We start from the raw sequence: 14148 nt of genomic DNA on the forward strand, positions 1-14148 counted from the left end.
ATAGTGAAAGGATGTTTGGAATAGAATGTGCCTTATGGAGCCCCATTCCTCTAAAACTCCTAATAATGAACTTTGTTCCAGCATCACTTCTTCCAGAAAGAAAGAAAACAAACTTACGTGATCTGAACTTGGTACCACTTCAAGGGCTGAGAGGTCCAGGGCATTCCTTTATAACCATACCCTGTATTGCAACTCTGCTCCCTAAGAGAAAACTGAGCATCTTGAAGGCAGTGATCACAAAGAGAAATTAATGCCTAACACACGTTAATGAATCTACCATCTGCCTACCTGGGACAATGTGTTGCAGGGAAATTTTCCTGTGTTAAGAAATACTTCTCAAATGCGAGGGCTACTTTCCAAGTAATGACAGTGACAATTTTTATACTAATCCAAACTATAATAAAAACTTTAATTTATGAAATGACTCAGACATACTAGATAATTTAGCAAACTTAATTTTTAACCTCATTTTAATTCAACCCAGTTCATTTTCTTACTGCTATCTATTGGAGTGTTCAAAAAGAGAATTCTCTCTCAATGACTAAATCTCACAATGACTCAGGGTGACAATTTTAAATCATGAACTGTAGCCAACTAGTCTACAAGACTGGGCTGAATATATAGGTACCCACCCCAGGGAAGGTGTCTTCCTTACCATACTTCTGATAGCTCATTCTTGACTTTTTGCCCTAAATGGTAATACAGCTGTGGGTATAATTGTAGAATTATACAATTATATAGAATTGGTTGGTCAATCATTTGCTTCTACTGGCCTCCTCCCTCACAAAAAGAACTTTAAACATAAGCTATGATAAAGAGTCACAGTAAAGAAAAAAAGGTCTTATAGTAATCAAGATGGTGTGTTGTTGGTTTAAGAACAGACATTTAGTTCAATAGAACAAAGTCTAAAAATAGACCTACACATAAAAGGTCAATTGATTTCAATAAAAGTGCCACCATAATTCAATGAGGAGTACATAATCTTTTCAACAAATGGTGAATGGTTTCCATGAAAAAAACAAACAAAACCACCCTCACCTTACGCAATATAGAAAAATTAACTCAAAGTGGATCTAACACCCGAGAACTCAAACTATAAAACTTCTAGAAGAAAACATAGGAGAAAATCTTTGTGTCCTTGCGTTAGGCAAAGGTTTCTTAGATATGACACAAAAGCATGAACCATTAAAGAAAAAACTGGTAAGTCAGATTACATCAAAATTAAAATCTGCTCTTCAAAAGACACTGCTAAGAAAATAAAGACAAGCCACAGACTGGAAAAAAACTTGCAAAACACATATCCAACAAAGGACTTGTATCCAAATATACACAGAACTCTTTCAATTCAATAAGACAACAATAACAACAAAAGGAAACAGGGGCAAGAGATGTGAATAGACACTTCAATAAAGAGGACATAAGGACAGCAAATCAGCACAGGAAAAGATGTCCACCATCATTAGTCATTAGGGAAACAGACATCAAAGCCACAATGAGATACTCCTACACACCTACTAGAATGCCTAAAATGAAAAAGACTGACAATACCAGGTGCTGGTGAAAATGTGGAGCAACTAAAACAATGTGTTGTAGGTGAGAATGCAAAATGGTGCAGCCGCTATGGAAAAGCTTGGCAGTTTCTTAAAAAGTTAAACATATCCCAATCATACATCCCAGGAATCTCACCCCTGGGTATTTACCCAAGATAAATGAAAACATGTGTCTATAAAAAGATCCATATGTGAATGTTTATAGCATCTTTATTTGTAATAGCCAAAAAACAGAAAAAATCCAAATATCCATCAATTGGTGAATGGAAAAACAAACTGTGGTACACCCATAAAATGGAGCACCACTTAGCAATAAACAGGAATCAACTATTTGTAACATGCAACATGGATGAATCTCAAAAGCATTATACTAAGTTTAAAAAGGCAGACACAAAAAGATATATACTGTATGGTCCCATTCATATGATATTCTGAAACAGGCAAAACTCTAAGGACAGAAATCAGATGTGTTGCAAGGGGCAGGGACTGGGGAAGAGGGGACTAACTGCAAAGAGGTAGAAGGAAACTTCTTTTGGGGTGATGGAAACGCTCTGTTACCTGACTGTGGTAATGGGCACATGACTGTATGAACGGCCAAAATTCAAACTGTATGCTGGAAAAGGGTAAACTCTACTGTAGGTTAATTACACCTCAATAAACCTGACTTTAAAAAAAAGCTCTTTGAATCTAAAGTATGAATCAGGTAGTGTTAATCATTTCTCCATGTATTGTCAGGTCTAAGCCTCACCCTCAGTTCATAAAGTAAGTGCCTTTGGGGGCAGTGAGGGAAAACGGAAGCAACGTGGCAGGAGACGAACATGAGAGACAGAAAGAAGGTAAGGATGCCAGCGTCCTTACAGAGCGATTCTGCCAGGTAAGAGCTATAGAAGAGAAGTAGAATAAGCATTTAATTTTAATTTCAAGGAATTTACCTTACAGACATTTTCACACAAGCCCAGTGTGGCAGAATTTTCAATAACAAAAAACCAGAGACAAGTAGCAACTAGTAAGGAGATGGCTGACTAAATTGTAGATATTCTATGCAGGAATTAAAAAGACTGAGGTAGCACTAGGGCTCTCCGTAATAAATACTGAAGTATATTCATGATATTCTGTTGAATAAAAACATGCAGTTGCAGAATGGCACACTGTAGTGATCCCACTAGAAAACAACACAACCTATATCTGCATTTACACAGGCAAGGGTCTGGAAGATGTACGCACTTGTTAGTGTTTACACGTAGAAAGCTGGGGGGAGGAAAGTGTGGCTGCAGGATGATGGCACGGGGTAGGGGAAGACACTTTTTAATTTTGTACAGTTCTCTACTTTTTTCAATAGACACATATTGCTTTTGTAATAAAAAAAAAAATGAGTAAAAATAAAAGTTAAAAGGAAGAACCCCCTGCAACAGTGAAGAGCTGCCTTGGCTTTAAGTAAAGTGTATGGGATGAAAAACTTCAGATGTCATGCTGCCATCTTCTGGAACAAACAAGAATCTACAGGGGCAGGAAAAGTACCTAGAAGACATTTCTAAGGCAAAATATCAAGGGTTACCGTAGAAAAAAGATAAGGCAGACAGAAAAAAACTCTCCTGAAGCCAAGTTTTTGATTTAACCATTAATGAAAAGAAAGAGTTACAAACAATCAAGCATGATCAAATACAGAACTCATGAACTTTTCACAGATCTTATGATACAAAAGGAGCCGGTGGACAAAATTTACGCCCACCCTTTGATTTCTCAGACCTGTTCTTTTTAGGAAAACTGCCTGTTATTTACAAGTATCAACAAAACATTTATACTGAAACATTTTGAAATCAACAGAACTATAAATATAAACTAGAAGTATAAACAAGTGTTTATATTTCTAACTGTAAATGTTAGAAAATGAGACAATTATATATTTGAAAAATCAAGCCAAAAAGTCACAGATCAAAATGTTTCCCTCATCCTCCATTAGCACATTTTGAGAAATAAAACAAAGCATGTGAAATTCCTACAATTCAAATACACTGAGATCATATATCATCAAACAACAAAAAGGGGAGAAAAGAACAAAGATTTTTAGGCTTCAAGTTAAACGAAGGAGAAATATAACAAATAAAACAAAGCCCTCTAACATCTTACGTTTCTGAAAGTGTTTTTTCTTTTTAAATCACCAAAACCAAAAAGCTTCATAAATTAATAAGTTCTTTTTTTTTTTTTTGGTTTGTTTTCAGTTGCAGAGATTTGCCAACCACATCAAACTATAAATGAGAAAAAAAAGTCCATAAATAATTTACGTGTAAAGATAAAAGAACTTTTTAAACAATCCACCCTTTAGCAGGAGAAATTGGGGATCACTCTGAGTGTTAATGTGAAATACATTAGTCTCTAGCAGCAGGAGTTCCAGACCTCTTGGTGCCAAGAAGGTAACAAATAGTCTCCATCCGAGGAGGGGAGACGGCTCAGCAGGGGCCTTCCTCCCCGTGGTGTTATTTATAGAGAGCGCTATTTGTTAACATGTTTCTGCCATCACGAGAGGGAGAGTTTAATGATTTAAAGGATTTCAAAGACAACTGTTTAATGATACGATGATTTATGCATATTCACAAATTCCAGATATATAGCAATTTAGATTTTCAAACTGCTATCCAAAATAGTGATACAATATATTGAAGCTTAACTAGAAAATGTGAGACAACTGACAGTACTTGATATTGTGAAATAAAAAGTTAGAAATGCTGGAAAATGCCAGGTTAAAAAAGAAATCAGTATCCTCCCATCACGCTTCATGTTAGTAATCTAATTTTCTAGGGTCCCTTCGAGTGATTTTCTGGATTTAAAACTTTTTTTATTAAGACCCATGAATTAAATCTCAAGTTACCTGTGACTAATTTGAATAATCTGGGAAATACGTCTTCAACTAAATTGCCATATTGTCACCAAAAATCAATCTCCCACCCCACAAAGCATGTAAGAATCGTGCTTGAAGGAAAAAAATTTATAATATTCTGGTTATCGAAAGAATTTTCCAAAATTCCACGCTTAATATTTGATTTTAAACTACTAAAATAAAATTTTCATTTGAGACAAAGTAAGTCATTAAAGCTTCTCTTAACTGTAACCCAAAGAGAAAAGTTTTATAATTTCCATCTTTCCTGTTTAAATTTTTTAACGGTTTTTTTTGCAGTATTTTAAAACAAAAATACATCTTACCCCATTTTAACATTTTGCAACCTTGCATTACCTTTAATTTTCATAAGCTTACATTAATTCTATTAATTTGTCATTTAAAAAACCGTTCTCATCTAGATATAACACGTCAACTCTAAAAGATGCATTTTTACAGCAGACTCTAAACTTTCAGTGGTAAATGCGTACTAACATGAAATAAATCTTGAGACATTTGGTGGGTCTAAAAAGAATCCTTTTAGCAAAATACTAATAAAAGATTTACCATTTGGGGGGAACATATTTAATAGAATGTTTTCTTTTTGAATGAAGAAATTCACTTATTTCTACTTAAAAGTAGGTTCAACTCAAATGATTTTATTTATTCGAAACTTTTAAAACACTGAAGTTGAACAAAGGATGGGAAGTAGAATGAAAGAATCTTTTAAGCATGGACGGTTACCTTCTCTCTTACAAAATGTTCTGCAGGAAATGTCAGTTATTGCTTTGGTTCTCTGATATGTCCCGTTCTCTCAAAGTCATTTAGAGAGCCTTCTCCCTTCTGGTGGAGAAAGGATCTTCTTTTGTAGCATTTTGACTGAGTAGCATTCTTAGTATTTGCAAGCACAGATGTACAAAAGCTCCTCCTCCTCTTCCCAGGTAAGTGAGAACTGGCAGCACGGCCCTCGCTGTTTTCTTGAGCTGACGTGGAGGGCAGCGTACACGGTTTCTGTCTGGAGGACACAGTTTCTTTTCTGGGGGACACACTTTCAAATCCTCTGTCGTCAACTGTACATATTGTTCTCCTTTTGGTTCTCTGGGAGGTCCAGGAAGCGGAAGGAAATGCAAGTGAAATCCACACAAGCCCCTCATTTTCCACATCCTTGCGTAGCCTTGTGCTGCGTCTTACTTTTGCTTCACTACTTCCTCTCTGAAAGGTTTGCTCTATGGACTCAGATAAATCTTTATACAGTTCAGAATCTCCTAAACTAACCTCTGCAGAGCTGCTCACCCTGTCGGAAAGTTTGTGACTTCCACTTGTTTCCAGATGTAAGCTCTGACCATCGGAACAGCACATGGAGCGCCTTCTCTGCTTCCTTTCTCTACAACGCATATCACTATTTTCTGCGGAGTTTCTTCCCAAGTCCTCACTTGGATTTTTACTTTCTTTTATATTGTCAATTAAGACATCTTCTGAACAATCACATTCTTTTTGTGAGTCACACATTAAATGCTTGGTCTGCAGTTTTCCTTCAGTAGCTACTAAGAAATCATCCGGTCTTTCACACTTTCTATCTTCTGAAATGTTAAAGATTTGAAAAGGGTCTTCCACATTTTGACCAGAAGCAGAAAAACACTCTTGGGACTGCAGGATAAAATCATGCTTTGGATTATCTGATAGAACTGGTTTTTCAGTCACAGAACCACAAGAAACAAGACTGTTTTCATTCTCAGTCTCAGGTTTTAGTTCATTTTCACTTTCCAACTTTATTTCTGCTTTTGAAGTGTTTTTATTTTCATTAATTTCTGTAGTATTTATATCTGAATCTTGATCAAAAGTAGCATTAACAAGCAACGAGGAACTTTTTATGTAAGAGCTGCAGAATTCAGACACACTGTTTTTATTAAAGCCCTGATTCATCTGGAAATCTTCTGGGTTCTGAGGCAAAAGATTCTTTCTTTCAGAAAGCTTCACTTCTTCAAGTTCACCATTTGAGTTGAAATCATCTATGGGCATGTAAATAAGTTTAAGTCTAATTAAAAAGCAACAACGGAAATAAACTTACCAAATCAAACAGATGCCATATTGTGTTGTGTTTTAAGCTTTCAAAACTCACAAGACCTACAAATGCTACACTGAACTTGCCCTCATCTGTCCTCTTTCTCTTTTAGCCTTCCCCAACCCGTGGGTTAAGAAAATATGCATTTAATGTGTGAATTAATAAAACACATAACCTCAGACCATGAAAATGAGAGCTGAGTCCTAAATCACTTCCTCTATTCTAATGTACTTTCCACACTACAAGGTGAATGAGCATGAGGCATTTTCCATTTCCCTAAAAATGAATTACTGAAAATGGGCAACATCATGGTTCTGAAACTCTTCTGTCAACGTTTCCCCTGAAATAGTGGAGACAAAACTTAGAATTCTGGGAGATTTGAGGACTTAGCTATAAAGGTACTTCCTGAAGACACTCGGGGTCTTATGCCCTGTGTTAAAAAATTAGTATTAACTGCACTGTACTCTCAAATAAAGCCAAGTTTGTTTCATATTCTAAAAATCTCCCCCTTCCACCTCAATCTCTAAAATTCATCCTACAGGAAGATATGCCAGCGTAGCACAGCCTGTGTTTTGGGCACACTGTGTCACATCACAGGTGAAAAAGCATCATTGAAGTATTTTTTAAAGATTGGCACCTGAGCTAACAACTGTTGTCAATCTTCCCACCCCCCGGCTCTCCCCAAATCCCCCCAGTACATAGTTGTATATTTTCATTGTGGGTCCTTCTAGTTGTGGCATGTGGGACGCCGCCTCAGGGTGGCCTGAGGAGCAGTGCCACATCCGCACCCAGGATCCGAACCAGCGAAACCCTGGACTGCCAACTTAGCCACTCAGCCACAGGGCCAGCCCATCATCAAGGTTTTTAAAATTGGTTCGAGAGACAGCCTAAATGAATCCAGGCTTTATGAATAAATCTCAGTCCTGTTAGAGGCCACCTCTCTTGTTATCTCAGACAATAAAGTTTTAAACTGGCTAAATGAGTATAAAAATTATTTTAAACAAAATAAAAACTGGAAGATATACAAAACATAAGCTGAGCCAAAAATCTGAAAAACAGTGTTTCGGTTTGAAAAGGTATAGATATCCATGATTTGGATACTTAAAATCATGTCATGTAAAGCTAGAGATTAACACAGGGTAGAATCGGTCCACGAAGTGCCAACCAACTATCCGTCAGTTGGGCTTTTTATACAACTTTAAAAATTGATATTTATGTATTTTCCATGAAATTAACATATTAGAGAAGGCAGGCAGGGGGAAGGGATGGAGGCAGGAAGACAGAGAGATGGAGAGGAAGGAAACGCTTTAAACTCTTGGAGCAGATGATACCATTGGTTACAGACAAAAAACGATTCAGGTATTTTTAAAAAGAAATTCTCTAATGAGATGCAAGATGGAAAATACAGACTAACAGTTATTGCTTCCACATCTTTGGTAAAACTCTTAGGAACTGGGGACTTAATGAAAATCAGGCTTTGTTTCCAGTCTCAAGGGGACTGCAATTTGTAGGGGAAGGAGGTGGAGAGATCATTATAAACCAGGTAGTGAAGGTGTCATTTGAACAAAGCGTTTTCCTGGACAGGCAGCCAGCCCAGCTAAATCTGAAAGGATAAGCAGCACTGGGCCAGATTCAAATGAGGAGGGGTGGCCGACCCCTGTCCCAAGATGTCCCACATGACAAGGCGGGAGGAGAGCACCACCCTGCTGGAGGGGCGTGCGCATGGCTATGCGGAGTTGTGTGTGTGCTTCAACTTTGGTGCTTTCCTGAAGTGAAGAAGCAGGCAGAAGCTGAGTCTACAGTGGCATGTACCACATTCATCCTTGAATCCACTGGAAATCCAATACAGTATGTTGCAAATGGAATGTGAGCTATAAATATTTGATGACTGACAAAGGCAGCTATTTTTTAAATGATTCTATACAAAATTGACACACCAAATGAACACATACTGATTATTTTCAGCATGATTTAGTCAATTTAAAACTCAGGCATTACAAACCAGATGCAACTTCAATCCAATTTTTATCTAACAAGGATATCAACCAACTTTCTCTTTTAAAAGAAATTATCAGGGTATCAAATTCAATTTATAAATGCTATTTCTAGAAGATGCTTAGTAGTGCCAAATCTACGAAAACATGACAGGGCAATTTTGTTTTTTTTTAAATTTTTGTCCTTAATTCATAGAAGATATATCTATTACTGAGCCATCAGCTTGTTCACTTTCAATGATGGACCACACCACCATACAGAATTCATGTTACTTTAACAAAATGCTTTAAAAAGCAGAAAGAAACAGGATGGAAGAAAATTATTTCCCCTAAAATTATATGCAATAGCTTGTGTCAGAGTTTCTCTGTGGGGAGGATCCAGAGCTTCCATCAGATTCTGAAACGGGTCTAGGTGGCCTAAAAGTTACCAATCACTGCTCCTTCTCTCCAAATCCTCACGGCCACGGGAGGAAAAGTGGCTACTCTTTATTTATGTTCTCTTAACACAGTGAATGGGAAAAAGAGAAAAAAGAGAGTGAAATCGCAACAAAGAGGGTAAAGAGAAGAGACACGACGCACAGCAGGAAAAGGACAGGTACCTGGGCACGTCCTCCGGACACTTGGAACCGAAGGTGGCATCTCCGAGGCCTCAGGCAGCTCTGGAATAGGACTTAGGAGCGGCTTCTTAGAGGCAATCTCTCTTTCCCCATATAAAGACTTCTGAACGCTTTTCTTTCCCTTTCCTTTCTTCTTTCTGCAACTTTTTACAACCTGAGAAAATGTATTAAAACACTGTAATTGAGAAAGATGTAGCACCATGTATGACTGATCCTTTAACTAATTTTTACAGAAAAACTTAAGACCAGTTATTCCATAAAATTTTAGAAATTTGACTCAGGAGTAGGGGGCTAGGTAGCTTACAGTCAAATCAAATATGAGGTAGAACTCGATTTACAAATTGTAGGGTAATGGTCTATATTTCTACAAAGTGTTTGCCAAAACAAGTTCTGGATAAGTGAAAAACAGATTAGATGCTGTAGAGCTGGACAGACTTGAGACATGAGACATCACTAACTAGGATGCACTTGGGATGACTCAGGATTAACCTGGAATGTGTTATCTGCCGGAAGCTTCAGGGGACTGTTTCTGTTCACAGATCTAGATGAAGAAACAAGTGTGTGTGTAAAATTTGAAGATAACACAAAGCTAGCTGACCTGCTTCACACAACAGAGGATTTAATCAAGATTAAAATGACTAGGTCAAAATAAAATGGAAAGTACCAATAGAAGATGAGGGACAAAGGTTTGGTAATAATTGATGGAAAATAGCTGGGTTTCTATAAAAATTAAAACTGCTTTAATAATATCTCAAATGCAATATTAAATTCTTTAATACCTGGAACGCAGTATTCTACTATTGCCGTATCAGTAACTGAGAACTAACACTCTATGTTAAATTTAAAGAAGTTTCATGTGGTAAAGACTTGAGGGAAACTCAAAAACTATATTGAAATAATAGATTATTATGAGGAAAGAGAATGAAACATATTCAATGTGATAATATTGGAGACAATCAGACTTCAGGTCAACATAAGGAACACATTTTTAACAATTAATGTTTCCAGAAAGTGGAGTCCATTCAAATATTTATTGAGAAACTGCTATGTGCAGGTAATAACTTGCTAGGTATGAGACATAAAAACAGACAGGATGTGCTCTTCAGGGAGCTCACCGTCTAAGGACAAGTAACTGTGATACGGACATACCATGACAGACGCTACGTGGACTAAGACGGGTACCTGCCTACAGGAGGTTTTCAAGACAGGCTCCACAGAAAACGTAATGTCTAAGTCAAATCTTAAACAAGTCAGAATTGTTCTGGTCGATTATGGGCGTGGTGCAGAAGGGCTCTTCAAAGAGAAGAGAATGGCACAGGCTACGCTCTAAGTGAGGCAGCACAGCACAGAGGAAGAGGCGCAAGTAGTGGTAGATGGTGGGTGGACCCACGGAGAAGCAGCAGAAGCAGCTAACAAAGCACACAGGGCCTTTGTGTGCAGTGAGCACGAGCCTGAAAGCACAGAGGGCTTGCTGGGTGCTTCAGGAGTGAGCACAGTCGGTTTCACACTTGAGGACGATCGTTAGGGTGACAGCAGAGAGACCAATGGTATGACAGAGTGGATGACATTCAAGAGTACAAAAATGTCACAGAACTGCATGTTCCTTGAAATATCTATAGATATCCTATAAAAACAAAACATTCCATGGAAAAATAATTTTAGAACTGTACAAGATAAATGCTTCTCTTGATGATTTACAACATACATTTAACATCAAACTCTGAGAATTCCTCAGTATAAATACTCTGCATGAACATTAGGGAAATGCTGGGTTAAATATTTTTTCATGAAACATTTTTTTCATGGAACATCTGTTGACATTCTATGGAACAGTTGGGGAGATGCTAGCTTGGTCAATGGAAGCGGGAGCCAAGAAAAATCTTCATTTGGGCTCCATAGATGAGTTGCAAAAGAAACAGTGGCCTCTAATGCCAGAGGCCTTTGGTTCAAATCCTGACTTAACAATCTTAGATAAGTTACCTCACCTCTCTGCATCTCATTCTCCTCATCTGCAAAACAGCAATCACAACAGCACACACCAGAGAGCTGTGATGAGTATTAAGTAAGGTAATGTGTGAAATGGCTAAGAGAAGGTCTGACCCCACAGTAAGAGCTGTGTGTTAGCTGTTCTGTTCTTTCATTCCTACTACTCTGAGAACTGATACGGGGAAGAATATTTTTAGGATCAAATTATGCTTAGTATTACTCTGTGACATAAGCCCTACAGTCAGTTAATACACTACAGTGAACATAATCAGGTTATATTCTCTAGAATACTTTCTGATTCATAGGCAAAGAAAATCCCCTTTCAGCAGGATTTTGGAAATCTTTATTATATAAAACGTCCCCAGCACCTACAACAGCTCTTGGCACACAGTGGCTTCTCAACGAACATTAACTATCGAACGGATGAATGTAAAAAAAAGAAACAAGTACAGCCAAACTTCATAAACTGTACTAAACATGATAAAAGACTAACATTCTGTTTTTTCATGGTCATGGGCCAACAGACATGTACCACTCAGAACAAAAAGAAAAGATGAAAGCTTAAAGCACCTGTGGTCTGTCATGGAAATAAATCTAACTGTGCTTCTCTAACCCATGAGAAGGTTTCATCTCATTCAATTTCTATCAAAATTAGAATTTACTACAATCCAAAAGCCCGGCGTATACTGTAATAAACAACAGAAGCCTTGTGTGACTGGAATCCTAGGGAAGCCATGTGACCTAGAAATGGGGAGGCTGGTTAATGACTTGGTACAAAGGACAACTGAAGGTATCCTAAAGTGACTCCATTTACTCCAGAATCACCGACATGTCTGCTCATACAGTAAAGGAGGTCACAAAACAGAAGTAAACACTCATCTTTTGTTTTATTTTAGATTATTTGCACAATTAAGACTTATCCAACTTGTTTTCTGAGAGTAGCTTTAAAATTGTTTAAAGACAGTTCATGCCCAGGGCAAGGAATCAAGTTGTCCGGGGAAGCCTATGTCCACTGGAAAGCAGACACTTCCCTACCCCTGTTTGTTTACTTATGGGCTCCATTTTTCAGTTCTCGTAGCTAGCTCCATCTCTCGAAATAAGGAGCTCATATTGCTATATTTTTAACTTCTTATAATAAAAAATTTCAAACGCCCCAAGGGATACAGAATAGTATATTGAACCCCATGTACCCATCATCTAGCTTCAACAACTACTAACATATATGAAGAACACAGAGAAGTTTATTATCCTCTTCCTTCAGATTATTTTAAAGCAAATCTGACATTAAATCATTTCATCTGAAAATCCTACAGTATCTCTAAAAGATGAGGGTGTTTTTCCCCCACAATAAAGTGAAACATTTTATTACCTGGCACTGTATCTTATCCTCTTTTACAATAGAGTTTCCCCCCCAGCTTTATTGAGACATAACTGGCATATAACAGAGTATAAGTTTAAGGTATACAACATAATGATTTGATATATGTATATACTGCAAAGTGATTACCTATTTTTATAACAATTACAAGTACTACTCAGCAATAAAAGGAACTAACTATTGATACACACAACAACCTGGACAAATCTCCAGAGAATTATGCTGAGTGAAAAAAGCCAGTCCCAGGTTACACAGTGTGTGATTCCATGTGAAATGTGTGTGCTTTCCATCTTAAAGTGACAAGATTAAAGACATGGAGAAGAGATTAGTGGCTGCCAGGGGTTAAGTTGGGGTTGGGGTGGGAAGTGCACGTAGACCCAAAAGGGCAACGAGTGAGATCCTTGTGGCACTGGACATGTTCTGCATCCTGACTGTATATTGATCCTGTACTACTGTGATATTATACAATAGTCAGCACTGGGGGAAATGGGGGAAAGGGCACTGGGATCACTCTAATTCTTCTTACAACAGCATGCGTTTCTAAAATGATCTCAAAATAAAAAATTTAAAACCAAAAAAACAGAATGACAGCAATTTTCCCTAATATTTCATCAGAGATCAAATTTCTCCAATTGGTCCATAAACGTCTTTTTGTAATTGTTCAAAGATCCCAATAAGGTCTCCATACAATCCACTTCGTTGATTGATCTCTTTTAATCTGTGGTTCCTTCTTTTTCCCTTTGCCATTTATTTGGTGAATAAATGGAGGCATCTTTCATGTAGGATTAGCCAAACTCTGGACTTGGTTGGCTGCCACCATTGTGTGTCTTTATTTTCCTCTGTCCCCTGTACTTCATATAAACTGGTCATTATTTCTAGGCTTGATTAGATACAGCTTTCACTTTGTGGAAAGAGTACTTCATGGGTGGTTGCAGACTCACTTATTGCATATTCTCTCCTTCTGTGACATTATGATTGACCGGGGGCTCAGCTGTTCAGTCTGACCCACCCATTACGCCTCCCCATCAGCCTTCTACCTAACATTCAACAGCTTTCAGGAACATGCCTTTTTCACCTATTAGCAGAAATTCTTCCATTAAGAACTTTCCCTTATCAATTTGTTTACCTGAAATAGAGCTCAAACTTTATTTTCCAGTTTTCAGAAAAATGAGTTGGTGTCCTAGACAGCTTCTAAGGTGACCTTTAAGTTTTTACTGTTTTTAATGATCATGAACTGAAGTATTTTTTCATATCTGAAATTTGTGCTTCAATCCACTGCAATCATTATTTCTGATGGACACAGTGTCCCACATTTGGGGCAGTGGTGGCCCTGTCAAGATGGTCTTGTGTCCTTTACACGGCCCCAGTAGTTTCTTAAGCTTCCTTCCTTGCACACCGATACAGACCCAGGCTCATTTTCTACATTTGCTGCTATAAACCTGAAAGCAGCCATTTCACTAAGGAACCCTGATCCTTTTTAGTTGGAAATGGCATTTAAGACAGCAGTGTGGGTACCAGGGATGCTCACCGCTTCTAAGCCTTATTGGCTGAGTTAGAGAATTATTTTAAAGGGAAAAACATAAGTTCATACAGACATTTCCAATTCCAATTCATTCTCACAAGGTTTCAATTTGATCTTACATTTTACTTTCTGTCTCATAGTGAAAAGTCTTGATTCTTAATGACATT

General features: G+C 37.6%; 1 protein-coding gene across 5 annotated transcripts in view; it reads right to left on the reverse strand.

Moving 5' to 3' along the window:
* Window positions 1-3164: 3164 nt before the first annotated feature.
* The window catches only part of CDCA2 (cell division cycle associated 2), a 50283-nt gene continuing 39299 nt past the window's right edge, over window positions 3165-14148 (reverse strand). For all 5 annotated transcript variants that reach the window (XM_014830496.3, XM_044766850.2, XM_070505190.1 and 2 more), the window contains 2 exons: window positions 9078-9249; window positions 3165-6431 (listed from right to left, as the gene is read on the reverse strand). In XM_014830496.3, the coding sequence (XP_014685982.1) occupies window positions 5203-6431; window positions 9078-9249 (1401 nt within the window). In that variant the 3' untranslated portion in view covers window positions 3165-5202. The remainder of the gene's footprint in view (window positions 6432-9077; window positions 9250-14148) is intronic.

The sequence above is a fragment of the Equus asinus genome, chromosome 3, assembly GCF_041296235.1.
Source record: "Equus asinus isolate D_3611 breed Donkey chromosome 3, EquAss-T2T_v2, whole genome shotgun sequence".
In the NCBI taxonomy this organism is placed as follows: domain Eukaryota; kingdom Metazoa; phylum Chordata; class Mammalia; order Perissodactyla; family Equidae; genus Equus; species Equus asinus.